General features: G+C 41.5%; 1 protein-coding gene across 1 annotated transcript in view; it reads right to left on the reverse strand.

Annotated features, from left to right (window-relative positions):
- Window positions 1-18,246, reverse strand: part of crppa (CDP-L-ribitol pyrophosphorylase A) — a gene marked incomplete in the record, with an annotated part of 44,723 nt that extends 26,477 nt beyond the window's left edge. The window contains 9 exon segments of the mRNA XM_024258610.2: window positions 2,481-2,612; window positions 4,077-4,169; window positions 4,249-4,326; window positions 6,901-6,998; window positions 10,954-10,999; window positions 11,995-12,099; window positions 14,092-14,241; window positions 14,913-15,189; window positions 17,840-18,246. Of these exon segments, the coding sequence (XP_024114378.1) occupies window positions 2,481-2,612; window positions 4,077-4,169; window positions 4,249-4,326; window positions 6,901-6,998; window positions 10,954-10,999; window positions 11,995-12,099; window positions 14,092-14,241; window positions 14,913-15,189; window positions 17,840-18,090 (1,230 nt within the window).
- Window positions 18,247-18,917: the final 671 nt, after the last annotated feature.

Here is an 18,917-nt window from a genome sequence, read left to right on the forward strand (position 1 = left end):
TATCACAGATAACTCTAGTGTGAATATATCTAGTTTTTGGTTATTTAAAGCTAATGATGGTTAAGATTTTCTTGGTATAAATAAAATAAAAACATAAGGAGAAAACTGCTTTTTTTAAATACTTAATGACTTTTAGCAGAGGTTTACATTAAATAGGATAATTTTGATGCAGCAAATGTAATAGTAGGTTGTGTGATGTCACCAATGGTTTAAAAAAACAACAACACAAGAACAGTTTATCGTATTGTCGTCAATACATCTCGGCTAGAAATGTGTAAATCTAACTAACAAAAATTAAATGTAAGCTAATTAAGTGACCCTTACTGTATTCTTTGAAGCATAAGATGCACTTAAAATCCTCGAATCTGCTCAAAAATAGAAAATCCGCCCTATAATCAGGTACACCTTAAGTCTGATTGTGCTTACTGACCGGTGCTCAAAAATCAGTCAAAATGTTTTAATTGGTCCATCATTACTGTCCATCTGTTTGGGAATGAATTGGATAAAATTTGAACTAGTTTACTTCACTTTTTCTCACTTTACAGTTACTTTTTCAAATGAAAAATACATTTTTTTCTTCAACCAGGGAGCCCTAATGGAGGGGTAAAAGAGCCACAGGTGGCCTGGAGCTGCAGGTTGCAGATCCCTGATCTAGATGATCCACAAACCTCAGGACTAATGTTGTCAAGAGTCCCCAAACATCTCCTCCTCCACATCCTGCTGGTTCTTAAGAAATCCTGCCTCACCTGCTGCTGATTACCTGGATCAGGTGAGCTTAGCCAATGAGGAGCTTCAGGTGAGTTAGAAGGACGTGTTGGACCCCAGCCCTTCAGGCCTGGAGTCTGAGACCTGTTTTCTAGGCCAGAGTTCCTCCGACCGTTTTCAGGCCACGGACCGGTTTAAACTAGACAATATTAGTTAATCTTTTTTAGCTTTTGATTTCTGAAAATCTATTTTCAAAATAAAATGCCACTACAAGGAATTTAGAAAGTCTAAAAATATCAGATTTTTTTTTACAGATGATGAAGATTCAATGAAACAAAGTTGCTGATTTGTAGAAGTCGTTTTTTTCCCCATTTTAACATCAATCAGACACCGATTATCTTTCAGGACAAACAGATCCTAAATCCTCATTCACTGTGTATTTTTCCAACACAAAGAAACATTTTCTGAGCTAAAGTTTCTGAATTCAGCCTTGCTGTAGGAAAATACCCAAGTGTTCCTTCAACAAGTTTCCTCAAATCAGCAACTATATTTGATGAAATCTTCATTGTAAAATGTTTGAACTTTGTGATGAAGATTTTCCCGTTAACGTCAAAGTGGAGGCTAGCAACCAGATGCTAGCTTCAGCTACGCCTGACTTTTAAGGTGGTATGGATGAATAAACCAAAATAAAACGACACAACCGTCATAAAACTTGTATTTTCTAAATATAATACGAATCCACTTTGTCTAAACTTTATTATCCGTGTGTGACACAGTTGAGTCTGTCGCCACATATTAGCCAGAGCAGCTTGAGGACAGCTGTCTCCATAATTCTGTATGTGGAGGAAAACTCCCAGTTTTGTCTGTAAACAGCAGTTTTATTGTTCTCTGAAGTCAAAGGCTCTTCTTCAGCTTCCTTACTGGATCACGTCTCCCAGAACAAACTTTACAAATACGTTTTTTATTGTTTGGCTTTTGTTAGTTTTTTAGATTTAGGTTACTAACTTAGCAATCCAGCTAGCCGCTTTAGGTCACATGACCAAAGAGGATGTTATGAACAGAATCGAGCAGTTTTACAAAATAAAACTTCCTTCTTAATGAAAAAAAAAAAAGAACATCATACAACAGTCAGACACGGAGGTGGAAGTGTGATGATATGAGGTTTGCCTGTTGCGTTAAAACCTGTACATCTTGACATGGGTTCTCCAGGAGGAATAACATTGTAAACATAACAAAAAGTCATAGAAAAAATGTCACAAACTTTTCCCAACTATTATAAACAGTTCAATCTGTTGCATCCAAGCATGGTAACCATATTAGACAATTATGTTCATGTTATCCAGCTTCTTTTTATCTTTTAAAAACATCAAATGATTGATAAAATCTAGTTTTTGTTGTTAATCTATTGTTTCCAGATTTTGTGTTTTTTACTCTAAAGACTGCGACTTTAGCTCCTGGTCTACATGAGCCATGCTAACGCTGCGTGAAGCTCCGCTGTTAGCATCCGCTCCAGCCACACGGCTCCACACATGCAGCCGAGGAGAATCGCTCTGCTGATCAAACAAAAGGCAGCATGCACACCAGCCAGCAGAGAAGGCTGATAAAAGACAGCAACAGGCCTGCAGCCATGCTAGCCATGGGAACAAGACCCTGAAAGGACATTTTCCATCTTGTTTTGTTTAGCTTCTCTTTAATTTACATTCCTGGGAACTCTTGAGCCCTCTTTAGTGAAAAAAGACAAAAGAGAAGAGGTGAAGAAAAGACAAAGCTCTTACCTCGGACTGATGAAACTGGATCCCATAAAGCAGGATTTGGTGGAGCTTGGCTGTTGAGGCCATGTCCATGAGTGCAGATGCTGGTGCCGCCGTGCTGCCGTCAGACGCCTCGTCTTCAGTGATCACAAGCATCTAAAACCACCAGCAGAACCATAGAAACATTTCCAAACAGGAGGTTTGTGTTCTGTATGTTGAGAGTGAGCGGATGCTGTTTGACTGATGATATGATGACCGTCCCCGCGGCCTTTTGAGGATCCTTTCTTTCTCCTCAGAAAGCTTTGGATCACTGTGTCATCATGACCAAACTCTTGAGTTTCTGTACTGACAAATGATTTTTTTTAATTGTTTTGTCATTTCTTCTTCAAAATCTGATGAATGACCTCAGTGAGATGAAGCTGTGGAGATTCCAAAGAAAGCAAACAAAGTTATGAAGTTTTAAAGCAGTTCCGGTTTGGCTCAAACTCTTAAGGTTTACATGTTGCTAAAGCTTTAGTCCTATGCATCTGTACGAGGGGGTGACTCGTACTGGTGCTGGTGGTTTTTGGGTTGTCCGGGTCTGTGGGGGGTAGGGTTGCACACCGATTGTTTCAGTTCCGGTTCCTAATTGGTGCCAATTTCGGTACTTCAATAATAAAAATAATGCCTACATCTTCCCAAATCAACACATTATCATCGACTTGGCTGTTCCTATTAAATCAGAGCTCCCGAACATCAGAGACGCAAACCGGCGGCCCGCCACTCGCTGCTCGCTGCCTGTCAAACAGGATCCTGAGCTTGATGCCACGGCTGTATTCGAGTGTCTGTGGATGTCACACTTCCAACGAGTGGAAGACACTGATGATGAAGTTGAAAGATCAGGTTTATTTATTGCGAAGAGTTCTACAAAAATTTACAAAGAAATGAAATCCTTCAAAGATTTTCTCGTTACCGGGGCTTTGGATGACAGCTGCCTCCACGGTGTTTCTGTGTCTCTGTGACTGAGTTTAAAGGCTGTCCCGTATTAACCTGAGAGGATTTTTTTATTATTGTCTTGACAAAAAGAAGAAACATCAGACCCGACCAGGCTGCTCCTCGCAGCGACCGTCTGTCTCCGTTGAAGCCCGGGAGGCTGGCTGCAGCCAGAGAACCGCCGCGCTGCGACAGGCTGCTGATCCGTCCAAAGCGTGTCCCGCCTTCGCCCAAAAGTTAAGAATATGGATGGAAGTTCTGGACAAAACGCTCGTATTGGATTTGTTTTATTACTCGTTGATCGGGTCACTGAAAACGTCGCGGAGTTCCTGATTGGCTGATGCGACGCAGCGACGTGTCAAACTGCTATGAATCCAGATATTTGCCCCCCCCCGTCATCGGTCTTACATGAGCCCGCCCACTATTGCAGGATTGTCTAGAACTTCAACACAATGAACGGACTAGAAGTGATTGACAAACTCTCAGACAAACAGACCTTCAATTAAACTAGTTTTGACTGATGAAAGACGGATATGATGAACAATTAAATTCTACTAACAGTTTGAGGTCAAACATGACCTTCCTTTTCCATCTTCGTTCCTAAGAAGCTCCTGCAGCTCCAGAGTCTGTTATTCAGCACAAACTCACCCAGATGACGACCAGCGGGTGAAGAAGAGCTGGATTGGCCTCCTCCAAAGCCTGGATTAAAGCCTCCACTTCAGACAGACATTGATCATTTATCTGGAGACAAATCAGAGCTGATACCATCGATGTTCATCTGCTTCACATCACTTGAGTTTGTGCTGAAATGGAAACTCACAGAAACCTGGATGAAGTTGGCCTCCTTCAGCAGATACCTGGAGTTCTCTGCCGTCACATCTGGGATGGGGTCCAGCCCCTGGAAGAGAGGCGGTGTGATTGATAACCGGTGAGGCGGGTGCGGCTGCGCCCCGGTCTGAATGTGTCTGAGGTTAGACTGCAGGAGCCTGTTTTCTGTTTCAGACACTTCCTCAATCATTCAGCGTGAACACACACCTGCTCTCCTGCCATCAATCAGATTTTTCAGCTTCAGAAACGGCTGTGGTTGAGTGGCCCGCCTGTGACAAACTAATCAACGCTAACGACAACAAATGCACCATCGGGTCCACTTTATAGATCTCTACTGAAGTTGGGTTTTGCTTTGGCACCAAGATCATCTAGCAATCATTTTTGGCCCGCCCCCCGATCAGTAAGCAGCGATTTGGCTGAGTCATCATTTTTATGGCTACATCTCTGGCCAATCAGGAGTGAGCTTTTTGGAAGGCCACACCCCTACCACTTGGTCACTCAGTCCAGTTCTCAGAGACAGTCGATGGTTTAATCTCCACAGTGATCAACCAATGGGGGCTGTGGGGAGGGAGATGTGATGAAACATCTGCTGATAACGGCTCTGAAGTTCTGGAGAAATGAGTGAGTGAGTGAGTGAGTGAGTGAGCGAGTGAGCGAGTGAGCGAGTGAGCGAGTGAGCGAGTGAGCGAGCGAGCGAACGAACGAACGAACGAACAAATGAATGAATGAATGAATGGAGTTTCCGTGTCAGGAGTCAAAGTTTGTTTAAGGAGCCAAGAAAACTGCAAACGTTTAGGAATAATAATAAGAAGAAACTTTAGGTCCACATACATTTATAATTAACGTGATGGTGCTGCAATAACTTGCTCAGTGAAATGCACTAAAAAGGTTTGAGCTGATAAATAGGAAAATGTTCTGACTTTATTTGCTCTAAGTGAAAAATGATTCAGCAGATTAAAGGGATTTATAAAAAGAAGTTGATAAATGATGGCGAGCTTTTACTTTTTTCTGAACAAATACATCAAGATAAGAGGATTAATGGTGATGTGGAGAAGAGGGGGAGGAGGAGGAGCTTTGGCTTGTCTTTTAGAGTTGAACTTCTTGTGCTTTTTTCCTCTCAAACATCCATTTACTTTTGGACTCAAACAAAACAGAATAATGTATGTTTTCTAATTAAATAGAGATTAAAATCAAAGATAAAGTTATTTATGATCCGAGTTACCACGAACATATGTATATTTTTTAGGTTCATGGACTGCAGACAAACTCTGTGACCTTTTTCATATTTGTCTTTAGAGTTAAACTTCAGGAATAAGAGGAAAAAGTGGCATTCCAGGCAGATTATGAAGTCATTTCTGGCTGATCTTCTCCATTCCTTTTCATTCCCACAGATCCTGATCCGCCATCCGCCTCAAATCCATATGCTTGTCTTACTATTGAGGGGGCGGAGCCTGCAGCTCTCCCTCCAAATAAATGTAAAATAGGCTCTTTAATGCTTTAAAATTCAACTTAAAACCAATTTATTTAGGGTCTGTGTGCATCTTAACAGTCATTAATCAAGTGTTAACTTCAGTCTGCAGCTTTTACTTTGTGTTATTGTTTACAGTAAACTGTACTTTAGGATTTAGAGTGTTTTTTCTTCTGACTATAGTACTGTTTACAACAACTGTACATAAGTCACGAGATGGATGGACTTTGAATTTGTTTGAAGGACGGACTTTTTTACTGAATTTCCCTGCGGGGATAAATAAAGTTGATCTTGAATCTTGATTTTGTGTAATTAATTATTGTGCTGGTATAAAAACACAAAAGTGATCCAAACCCATGGACCTCACCACCATGTTTGGACATGGAGTTATGCTTATTTGCTCTTCAGTTTTGTGCGACTTGATGCTTTGATTGTTGCTTTTTGTGAGACGTCCAAACATTCTCATTTTCAAGAAGAGTTATTCCTGAAGCTGTCCATCCCAACAACCATAAGTGACCAATCATTGGCCAGAGGTTCAGGTGAAGCAGCTAAGATGAGATTCTTGGTACATTCAATTCATGAAAAACTTCTAACAACAATTGACCAAAGTTTATGTTTGTGGAGCTCTTAACTTCATATCAACCTGAAACAAAGTACAGAAAAAGCACATCTGGTGAAGTGAGGAGACGGTTAGAGCTTGAGTAAGACCCCCCCCTGCAGTTCACGTCCGTCTGGAGCGGCGAGTCCCATAAATTCATTTAGATATGCTCGTCTGTCAATATTCCCAACCGCTGCAGAATGCTTCAGGAGTCACATGTTGATTCTAAAACTGTCCCTTCTTCCTGTTTTTAACAGAAGCTCCTGCTGTCGGAGTGGAAGAATCCTGCAGAGTAAAATGGAAATGAGATGAAACAGCAATGATGGAGTCTGGAGGGAATGCTGAGGTTAACTGAGGTGAAGTAGGAGGAAGATGAAGCCAGGAGTCTTCACTAACACTCCATTATTTAAGCAGACTATGGTTGGTATTTGACTGTCATGAGTATCGGGGAATGAAAGAGGGAAACATGTCGACCATGACGGGTCTGCGGCAGCAGCAAGAATCCAGGCCGGGCCACCCATGAGGAGCTCCCAGACTGAACGCAGACAGACTGAAGGTGTGGAGGTTTGCTAACGCACCATATGCAGAGCTCCAGCTGCCTTCTGGAAGGCCTCAGCCAGCGCCGCGGCGGACGCCCGTCCTCCAGTGATCATGCAGGCGGACTCGGACAGCGACTCTGAAGAGAGACGGAGCAGGTTACAGTCCTCTGTGCAGAGATACACAAAACAAACGGTCGAGAAATGGAGTAGACTATTTCCTGGTGGAGAAAGCGAGTGATGAATTGGGAGAACTGGTTTGAACACAGTTTATTGAGCAAAGGCAGGAAGGTACGCGTGAAAATAATTTTTGATACGTAGATTGATCATGCTTCAAAGAGAACAGAAGCGTCACAGCCAGTGCTAATCAGAACAATGTTTTCTTTGTTTCAATAAATCCTGATATGTTCATCTGGTGCATTTTTTTGACCAAATTTGACTCCAAAATGAACCCAGTAGCCATCACCATTCCCTTCTGTACCAAAATTTGGGGATACATTCCGGCGCTGCACAGTATGTACATCAATATTTTCAATAAAATGTATGTTTTCTTCGTGGTGACACACTGATGAGGATGGCTCTAGGAGGATGTCATGAAATGGGCGGCACCCTCAAGGAGTGAAAGGCGGAGCCTCAGAGATCGAGTCATTTTACATCAGAGTATGAAAAGAGTTCTCAAAAATAACTCATATTTCATAAATGTGTTTTTAGTGTTCCAAAGGTAATATATGATCACTTACATGGATATAGTTTACTCTGAAGGACTTAAAGAAAATCATGGTATTGGCCCTTATAAAATGCAGCCGCTCCGCTCTACGACCCTCCACGGACCGGAGAACCTACAGAACCCGTTTGGGTCCACCGGCTGTATGTGACTAAAGCTGATTTAAATCATCCAAGCTATTTGTGAGCGTTGTTTCATGCTTCAACTGTTCTAGACTAACTTTGAGATCCAGCTGTGGGGGATTGCAGATCCTCTGAATATGGACGCTCCATATTGGGATTCTATGAAAGGTCCGTGTTATGTACAACCTCCATCGATGTTTGCCATTATTTCCCGGCCAGACCTTGAGCTCTGGCTGTTTGCTTTAGCTGTGTATACTTCTACTTAGGAGATGTATTTCTCCAAGCAGAGAAACTCAGATGTGAGCTTTGCAGGGCGTGTCGTCACTGATGAACAAAATGTTGTGAGCTTAAAGAATGTTCTCAGATCCATTAGGATTCAGTGACTCTAACTGAGGCGGCTTTATGTTGTGAGTTTTTCAAAAGTGTTTTATAATATTCTTCCCAAACCTCTTGTGATTTAGCGGTGAATCAGAAAGATGTTCTCCACGGTGAAAGCACAAAGAGCTAAATTGTTTTAAAGTCGATCTGTGTAATCCTGTGTGTCCCCTGAGGTTTAACTGTGTTGATTTAACATATTTAGTATAACAGGAAACATGAGGTGATTTTTCATCTGTGAATGGCTCCGCATTGATCAACCGCTTCACCCTCTGACACCAAATGAATGAAGAAATCTCTTGAAAGCTTCGTGTGAACCGCAGCCGTTTGCTTTGGCTCAGCCGGCTGATTCCAAAGGAGCAGATTTGGTTTGATCTTTCACTGCAGCGGAAAAGGAAGAGGAAGCAGCCGCACACCTTTCTCTACCTGTATTGTAAAAGATCCAAGGCAAACAGCAGAGCGAGTCTGGGTAAACTGCACGGATCAGGGCTTTGTGGAGGTTGAATGGCAGCCTTAAGCTGCTCAAACACACTGGAGGTGCAGAAAAGATGCTGCAGTCCTTCCTCAGGTATGTCCTTCAGCATAAATAGACGTTGTCTTTGAACAAAGAGGGGATGACTTTGGCTGCAGCTTGACAGCATTTCTCACTGGCACTATTTTAATGGAGCCTCTGAGACATCGTTTGCAGACTCAGCCTCTGGTTTGATGTGTCCAGCTGATAAAGACAGCCTTCAGCAGGACAGGGGGAGTTGGACCAGCAAATCAAAGCAGCAGGAAATTCCTCTCAGAGATAAAAGTATACAAGACTCAGCAAGTGAAGCAATAAACTTAATTCAAGACTCCGTTTAAACATGGCAGAGCCGTAAAAGAGAAAAATGAACGAGGTTGGATGTACAGAACATAAAAACGGCCATAAAACTGCAGACAGACGCTGAATCAGAAACGCCACTGATGTAATTAAACCCCGACGATCTGAGACGATCATCTCATCGCAGACCTCCAGCGTCTCGCTGACGGGACGACCCGCCTAAAGCCCAGCACCCTTCCTCAAACTGGAGGCTGGTGTTCTGTATCTGACGTGTCTTTCTGCTCACCTGGCAGGTGGAGCTAATGAGCTTGATCAGCACCTGCCAGGTATTTAAGCCGGAGGAGGCCGTCAGAGAGCAGGTCTTTGATCTGAGCTGGTTTGTTTGGTTATTTTTCCACCTTTCTGTCCTCAGCAGTCTTATACTGCTGGCTTTTGTTGTTTTAGTTTAGAGTTGGACCTTTTATTTGGGAGCTTGCTTTGTTTGTTTTTGTTAGTTAGATCCAATTAAGCAGCCTTAGCAGGGAGCTACTGACTGACGGTCAACATAGAAGTCTCCATGATTTATATTCTGTTTGGCCGAGATTCTAATCTCTCTGTTTTCCATTTCTATTTTTACCAGCACACTAAATATTTCATTTTGTTTCTTTACAGGACACAGTTTCCTCTTTTCTTTAATAAAACTGTGTTCCTCATGTTCATGGTGTCCGGTTTCATGTTATGGCCTCCTTTTTAGTCCTCCCTCTAGACCTCATATGTTAAAATCATGGCCCGGGGGCCGGATCCGGCCCTCTGGATAATTCTATCCGGCCCTCCAGATCATTTTATTTTATTATTAATGTCCCGATGTTAATGTGAGCTTATTTCTAACTTGTATAATTTTGACAAAATATATTTTTATGAAGAGTAAAATATTGAAGGTAATTTAAGGTTTAAGTTTATTCATTCTGGAATAATATTCCTGACTTTTTATTATTCAGAATTCTGTTAAAAGGTTTCAAAGTTTTAAAAATTGATATTCTGCAGCTTTTTGGACTATTTTGGCATTTACTAAGATTTTTTTAGGCTGTTTTGGAGTTTAGCTAATATTTCAGCTGCATGGTAGCTGTTTTGGCTAATTTAGGATTTCTTTAAAGTTTTTTCAGGCTGTTTTGAATTAAAGCTATTTTTTACAAGTTAGTTGTTTTGGCTAATTTAAGCTTTTTTCAGTTTTTTATGCTATTTTGAAGTTTACCTATTTTTTTCAGCAACACGCTGTTTTGGCTAACTTAAGTTTTTTGGGGGTTTTTTTTGTTATGTTTCTTTGGCTAATTTGGCATTTAGCTCATATTTGAGCTTGCCATTAACTTCAATGTTTTCAGCCATCAGCTTCAGAGTTTTTAGCTCTCGATTTCAGCATCTTCAGCAGCCAAATTCAGCTTACTGCATTCACGCTAGCATTAATGCTATATACAGCATCCAGTTCGTAATATTGCTAAAAAGTTCCGGTTTTAAAGTTTTAAAAATGTCGTTTTAGAGTCTTCAATAAATGTTTGTCCTTTTCACCCCACGACCTAAAGTGTGTTTTGCATTTTGGCCCCTTGTGCGATTGAGTATGACACCCCTCCCCTAGTCTGAGGTCAGGGGAGGGGTCATAGCATCTCTCTGGAACCACGCCATGACCTCATTCACTCAAGAGGTGATGGCCGCTCCACTCATGTCGCCGTCTAACAGGTCCATGGTGGCCCAGGTGCTGGTGGGGTGAAATACGGGGCTGTGTTTATCTCCACTGCTCTGGTTGTGGTGGCGTCCCTTGTCCTGACTTGCCCCCCCCCCAGCATTCACCGACTGCGGTCTCCCGCCCTGTTCATATGGAGGTAAACAAGCCCACAAAGGAATTTCTCCCACGTAGAACAGCGACCGGCTCACTTCTGTGTCGCCTTTGACTCCCCACAAAGACGGGCAGAACTCGCCTGTTCGGGGCGTTTGTTGGCTTTAAGCCGTCTGAGCCCCCCCCCCTTTTAAAGAAGGGAAACATCGACTCTATACAAAGCATGCGGAAACCAGTGAAAGGACGGACTTTAACTCACCTTTGATGACTGACTCCACAGCAGCTAAATCCTTTCTGTAGGTCACCTGGAGGTCAAATCACAGATCTATTATTTTAGCTAAAGACGTTTCCGCTGGTTCATAATTTACAGTCTTCCCTCACTATAACAGGATTCACCTTTTGCAGTTTCACAAATTTTTGAGTGCAATTTGTTATCAACAGCGTATTGTGTTCTGCGTCCTGATTGGCTGTTGACCTAGTCAATCAATCTCCTTCACGCTGCGTCCCCATGTACAGAATCTGAATCTTTAAGAGCGATCAGATCTGTGTTTTCATTCTATAATCCTGAGCTGCATGAAATACACTTCGCCCTTTGCCTACGTCCACTGGATACCTCTGTGGTAATGCTACAGAATTTATCTGTGAAGGTTTGAACTCTGAGAGTTTAATTAACACAGAAAAGTCTGAAAACGTTTACATTTGTCTGAGTTAAACGGATAAAATGTCATCTGGAATTATTGAAAAAATAAAGGTGAATATTTTGCAGATTTGCTCTTCTTCTTTCTAGAACATAAATCATGCGATAAACGAGGGTCCACTGTAGAGGTTTGGTTACATCAGGATCATCAGAGGTCATGTGACCTCCTTTTATTATCAGAACAAAATCAACAATAAGGCAGCTTAAAGGATAACATATTTTGAGGTAAATGTGACTTTAGGATGACCTTTGATACCAACAGGCATACTCAGCAGACAGAGTTCACATAACCACCAATCCAAAGCAGTCGTTTCTTTCAAGTGTTTAAAAAGAAGAATACGTGTTTTATTTGATCATTTCTGGAGCTGATCTTACAGAAACTTCTCCAGAAAGTCTGAACCACAGACGGAGCTTCAGGAAAGTCGAGGTTTTCTGAGGACTGAAGGTCTGCTTACATGGTGAGAATTGGAGCTTTTTTCCTGCTTCCTCCAGTTTTGGACACAGCATGAGAACATCGATGGACTCACCAGACGTCATTGGGAGTGATAAATGAACGGCAGGTGTGCAGATGGATAACATGTCGACAGACCGCGATGAGCTCACCTTCCACAGCGTCGGCGGACCTTCGATGAGCTTGGCGTTGGTGCCACAGTACTGCAGAGCCAGATGGAGACACTCGGTGCCGAACTCGAAGTCGGTCTCGGTGCACTGTGGGGGGTGGGGTGATTGTTGACAATAGGTTCTCATTAGGTGAAATCATGGTCTCCTAATCCCACCGGCGGATACCCAAAGCACATGAATCTCATGACTCTCACTCCTAACGACAGACTAGGATAACAGTGGATTCTTTAAACTGTTGGTTTCAGAACATCTGAAGTGAATCTGAAGAAGGTTTCTGAACTCTTCCTCCCTGATCTTTGGTAAAACTCCTTCTCAGCGGTAGAGGATCAGAACACTCTGCTGCCATCCTCATATGTTTCAGGAGAAACTTCAGACTGTTTTCTTTAGCTGTTGGAGTCTTATCTTTCTCTATTAGGATTTGGAACGTTCATCATTAGTTTCATGAGATTCATGGGAATTCTTCCTCTGTTTTTACAAGAAAAGCTCTCATGTGTTAGTTTGCCTCCACTAGCCCCACCCCTTTTTCTTTGGTTACATTTAAAGTTAACAAAAACAAAGTGATTTGCAAAAACTTCACTTGAGTTTTGGGGAACTCCTGTTTCAATGACAAATTCTATGATTCTACAAAGAAGGTTTGACTTCTTTATAATCCAGTTTCTCTTAGGATGAATGAAGTCCTGAAAGAGAACCGCTCTGAGGTGCAGGTAGACCAGATAAAACCTCCAACAGAAACAGGATTTGGAGTTCCTGGTAACATTAGCTTCAGCTTCATTTCTCAGACACAAAGACCTCCCTGACATGGACGGAGGCTCTGGCCTTTTGTGTCTCCTCCTCTCAATGGACGTCAAACCCAAATGTGACGTTTTTCCATGAGTATGTCCTACAGCGCTGAGCGGACGGATCCGTCTCACTTTCTGTTCTCCCAGAACCTCAGTTTGTTCTGGTTTTAACTCGACTGGCCTTAAGCTGCAGCAGAAGCATGAGCTCATTTTCTGATGAGGCCAAAGCCAACATGAGGCTGAAGATCCTCGTGTGCCAGGAACAAAAATAACTTCAAACGAGACTTCAGCTGAGCATTTCTTCTCTCCAAAGGTTTACCTAAAGAACCCTCTGAGTCGGACCGCCACGATTAGTCGACTAATCAACAACTGATCGATGATTAAAATAGTCGACGACTAATTTAATCATCGATTAGTCGTTACTTAATATTATACGGAGTCATGTGTAGTAAAGTTAATAATAATAATGAATTTTATTTATATGGCACCTTTCTGGACACTCAAGGTCGCCCCACAGATAAAACAAAACATAGTATACAGCTTAAAAAAAATAAAACGTATAAAATGTAGTAAGAATTCCATTAAATTAGGGTGGATATGCCAGTCTGAAGAAGTGAGTTTGAGGTTTTTGGTAAACTGAGGGAGTGAGTCCATGTTCTGTAGATCAGAGGGAAGAGAGTTCTAGAGCTGTTGAAAGTTATAACGGCATTCTGGTAGCTTTGTGGACTATTTTGGCATTTATTAAGGTTATTTAGGCTGTTTTGGAGTTAAGCTAATAACTTAGCTGCATGCTTGCTTCTTTGGCCAAATTAGGCTTTTTTTATTTTTTAGGCTATTTTGGAGTTAGGCTAATATTTCAGCTGCTTTGGCTAATTTAGGTTTTTTTCAGTTTTTGTTAAAATAATTGTGGCAGCTCTACCTCTGAGGAACTAACGGCTGGAGAAACAAAACCTCTTCAGCTCCTCTGTGCGTGGATTCCCATCTTCTCCAAACAATCTCAGTTCAGTCAAGAATCCTGCATTTCTGACCCAACGACAGTCCAGTCTAACAACAGTCCCTTCCTGATCGTCCTCCTCCTTCACCTTCTGACCACAGTTCTGCCACATGTGAGCAAGCCTAGATCCACTAAAACATAGATGTTATAAATGATCATCAACAGCAAACTGAGGCTAAATTTGTCTGTTTTGGTACAAACTTCTGATCAGTTCGGTGTGGGTTCTTCACTTCTGTCACGTGGATCTGCTGTGGCTTCACAAACACATTCACAGCATCTTCTGATGGAGCAGAGAACAGACCTTACCCTCTCATAGGCCTGACGGATCACGTCGTAGCTGAAACCCTGAGGCATCTCGCTGGCTCTGTACTTGGCTCGCTCCAGAGAATGATCCAGGAAACCCTCGGATGTGGTGGCGATCACCGTGGAAACGAGAGGTCGGATAGCTCCCGCCGCCTGTGTCAAAACACAAAAGTGGAAGAAGAATTTGACACTTTCTTTAAAGAAAACTTCTCAAGCAATATTAGACGTTTACAGTCAAAGGGTTAAAAAGAAATTTGGTCTTGTTTCTGAACTTAGAAATGTTTAACCCCCCAGCCCTTAAAATGAACTCAGTTGGACTGGACGTGCTCACATTAGAAACTGCTGGTCTGTGATGTCAAATTCTTTAGTGTTAAGAGGGGATCAACCTTTTACTCTATGAAGGTCTGTTTTGTTTGAGTTGCTTCATGAGGATCAGTTTCAGGATAAAAGATGCAGAATCTCTGACAAAACTGCTTTTTATGTTTGAAATAGTTTACCAGCCATGAGTCTGATGAAAAAACAGGGAGCAGTGTTTCCATGACACGTATGCACAAAACTTTTTTTTTAATTCTAGAAATGTTTAAAAAAACACACACACTTTCACAATTATACTGTTTCTATTAAATAAAAAATATACAAACAATCTCTTCAAGTTTCCAACATTTTGAGTGTAAAACTTCTTTCAAATGTTCAAAAAAATTTCTTCAAATTTTCACTTTGTTTTCTCGTTCACTTTAGGCTGATCCTGATTTGATCCCATATTAATCCTGACTCCAACTGAACCTCAGCTCTTAAAATCTGACCAAACATGTTCCACTTCTTACCCCGTGTTCTCTGGCGGCCGTGGCGATCTTGTGTAGAAACTCCTCCTCCACAAACGGCCGCACGGCGTCGTGGATGATGACCACCCCGGGTCTGTCCGGCGCCATTCCCTCCCCGTCCTCGCCCAGCGCCATCACTCCATTGCATATGGAGCGGTGACGAGTCGAGCCACCCGACACCACCTGGACCTTCTCATGTTGGAACCGCCGGATGATGTCCACCATCAGATCCATGCTCTCTTTGGCGACAACAACCACAATGCGCTGAATCCACGACACCCTGTGAGGGAGCACAACGGTGAAGCTGCTGAGACAAGAATGGACCTGGACTAGGGCTGGGATTGATAGATATGGAGTTAACAAATAATCCATCCATCAAACTGAAGATCAATCTTTGTCCATTTTGCTTTCTGCCATAAAAAAATCATTTTCTGGTGACGGTACCCGTCTCCCGAGAGAACCTCCGAGATCTGAAGTGTTCAGTTGGAAACAAACATGGCGGGAGAGGATAAAAAGCTTCTGAAAAAGCCAGAATTCAAAGCATATGTGCAAAAATCAAAATGGAATCCAAACACATTGTGAGTGAAATGGATTCAGGCCCTGGTAAATCGAATTGAATTCATTCTGGAAATGATCAGTGATGCTCAGCCCTAACCTGGACTGGACCATTGACTGTACTTGAGATCTGGACTGAGTGAGAGTGATGTCATGGATGGAAAATAGTTTACTCCTGGCTCCAACCAAATCAAGCCATTTTTCACAATACAGACACCACCATGTTGGAATCAGACGTCATCAGTGATTGGTCCAAGTCAGTCTGAATTCATGTTTCTACAGGCTCAAACGGTGAAGAAAAATGAAATCCAGATTCAGAAAAACGCAGCAGTTTTTAGCACTTAAAAAAAAAAAAGTCTTGATAAACACAAAACAGATGAAAGGAATCCTAAAGCTTCCCAGTGAGTTTGACAGATGAACTGGTATTTGCTGTCTGCAATATCAGGCAACAAAAGAAACTCAGCCAGACGGCAGGACGATTCCAACTCTGAAAGAGCAGAAGCCAACAACGGTTTTCCAGCATGAGAGCTGCTACTGAGACATAACCGTACACCAGAATAGAGAAGAAGGCATCTCTGAAGAAGAAGTGATGGATCAAAACTGATTTATGACGAAAGAGTTAGACCAAAAAGCAACGTAAAGATGTTGAGATCTCCACAGAACGGTCAACTACGTTCCTCACAAACCACAGATGTTCACTCTGTCCTGGAGAATATGAGTGCCAAGCATTGACTGTATATGAACACTGGACAGAATGACTCCTCCCCCTGGTGTTCCAAACACAAAGTGGCTACAAGAAGCCAAAATCCCAAAGACTTCTATTGGTCAGAATAACCATTCTCCTATGAATCATTGTTTAATATCCCCTTGATAATATAAATATTATATTTATATTTATATCCTAGATGTATAGATATTATAAACTGTCCAATCAGATGCCTCGATAGAAGTAGGTTGAACCTCCAACATTCTAAATGTTTGACAGATTTCATTTAGCTCACTTTCAAGTGGTAGGTAGGGGCGTGGCCTTCCAACAAGCTCACTCCTGATTGGCCATAGAAATGTTGACTTTGACCAATCCCTGCGTACTGAAGACTTCTGCCTCCAACATGGTGACGTCCGTATCGCTGAAAAAAGTGACTGAATTTGGTTGGAGCCAGAAGTAAACCATTTTCTATGGATTAAGTAACATTTACAGTCAAAGGAACCAAATAATTTTTTTGTTCTGATTGTTCTCCTTGTCAGAAAGCCCTTTTAAAGCTCAGAGCAACGGAGTGTACATACAGGGATAGTATGGAGCTATTCACGTTTCAGGATGTGTCTGTATAATGCTACAAGATGCTGCTTTAACGGGCTAGAACGGCATTTTGGACGTCCGGTTTGAACGCAATAAAACTCTGCTTTTTAGACCCGACTATGGACAACTTCAGACAATGATAGTAAACAGCCATTTTCAGACTGTAATTCTCACAGTTCTCAGAGTCAGTGAACACACCAGGACTGAGGTTACCACCCTCATCAATTTTGATTGGTCCTTCGTGTTAGCCCCGCCCCAACACGACACAACAGGGTCGAAAGTTTTGAAACTGAAATTTTCCGATACAAAAAAAAAAGTTTGAAAAGAAAAAAAAAATTTAAATTTTACATTTTGAAACCTAAAAAAACAGAACACTTGAAGCTGAAAATAATTAAGTTTATTTTAGAATAGCAAAAAGTTTTGGACATTTTACATTTTTGGGGGGGACCAAACCCTAATATTTTATCAAAATGTTTTATTTGGGTTTCAAATATTTATGGCCCCAATTTGGCTCCATAGAATAGAGAATATGAGGAGGTTGTGTCAAATTACCATAGAGTTCTACCCAGCAGCCTTCCTTAGACAAAATATTTAGTTAAACTTTTCTTGAATTAATGTTTTTAAAATATAATTTATACCCAGTGGTGTCCAGATAAAATAATTATCTGTTTAAGTTGCTCTTGTTAAGACATTATCCTTTAGTCCAAGACAAGTAGATTTTTTTATATAAATAACCTTTCTGAAAATATGTCACATTTCCATAATTTAAAAAAACCCTCAATATTCAGGTTTGATGAATTAGTTATACTTTATTAATCCCAATAAATTAATAAAGTGTATTAATAAAGTTTAAGAAAAGTATATTATTAATCCCTTGGGATTAATAAAGGTTTAATTTTATTCTCCAATAACACCAAAGTAATTTACATAGAACTGAAAAAAGGTGGGCTCGGGTTCAAGGTGCCCATTATCAGCAGGTGTGCCCCGCGGTCCCGGTTATCAGTGAATCCGCCCGTGCACAGAAATGTGTGAAATTTCCCTTCACTGGTTTATTTTCCCGCACATTTTCATCTCCTACCTCTCGAAAGCCTGGATAGTGTAGCTTATGAGCGGCCTGCCGAGCACAGAGCAGAACTGTTTGGGTGTTTGGAGTCCGGTTCTCTCTCCGGTACCGCCGGCTGGGAGAACCACCGACACCGGGAAGTCGACGGAGTGTGCCGCCGAACATGTGTCCCTTTTGTCGGCATGCCCGTCTAGGAAACCCCCGGGATTGGCGGGCCTGCCCGGCCCCGCACATTTGTTCTGGACTTTGGGATGACGAACCTCCATCAGTTCGTGTTTGCGGGGCGGGGGTGGAAACCCGCACAGTTCAAAAACGGTTCACGCCGTGATAGTGGGCGGAGCTGTAGGAATCAGGCAGCACCAGCGCGGAAAACCGACAAATCACTGCTGAGAAACCCAGACCCGCAGAGACGATACATCCGGAAGATAATTTCAAAATAAGACATTTCAGCTGTGAATTAAAGGGTCTTCCGTCTTAGGTTCATTGAAAATGAGCTTAGATTTAGTGAAAAGTAATAATATAGTATAATATTTTACAATAAGATAATAGACCAATGATATAAATGCTACACGGCGATTTTGTGAAGTGATGGCTCACTTAGTTTGAAATGTATTTGAGACCAGGTTTATTCTTCTTCCGGTCAAACCATCTGCTTGAAAAGTCAATTAAGATATTTAATGGGAGTCAATGTAGAGACAGACAGATGGTAAATAGATAGAAACCTATTAATTGCATTAATAAAAAACAATCAAACTCCATTTTATTTTGTAGAAAATAGCAACAATGATTTTAACCGTAATCCTGAATATTATTATGATTACAATGTTTGTTTGTCTGTCCTGAATGTGGTCAAGTCATGATCCAGGTAGTTTAAACTTCATTAAAGTCAATAATAACATTTAATATTTTTTTTTAAATTTGACTTTGATTTAAGCTATATTAAATTTGACAGCAATTAGCCATCAAAGGTAACTTTGTTGCTATGTAATTAAACCCCTTAAATAAAATTAATCCTTCGGTAATTTCATTAAATAGATAAATGTAAAAATTTCCATTTTGTTCTGATAGAACTGACAGTTGACTGTGGAATATT

This window comes from Oryzias melastigma, linkage group LG16 (genome assembly GCF_002922805.2).
Source record: "Oryzias melastigma strain HK-1 linkage group LG16, ASM292280v2, whole genome shotgun sequence".
NCBI lineage: Eukaryota > Metazoa > Chordata > Actinopteri > Beloniformes > Adrianichthyidae > Oryzias > Oryzias melastigma.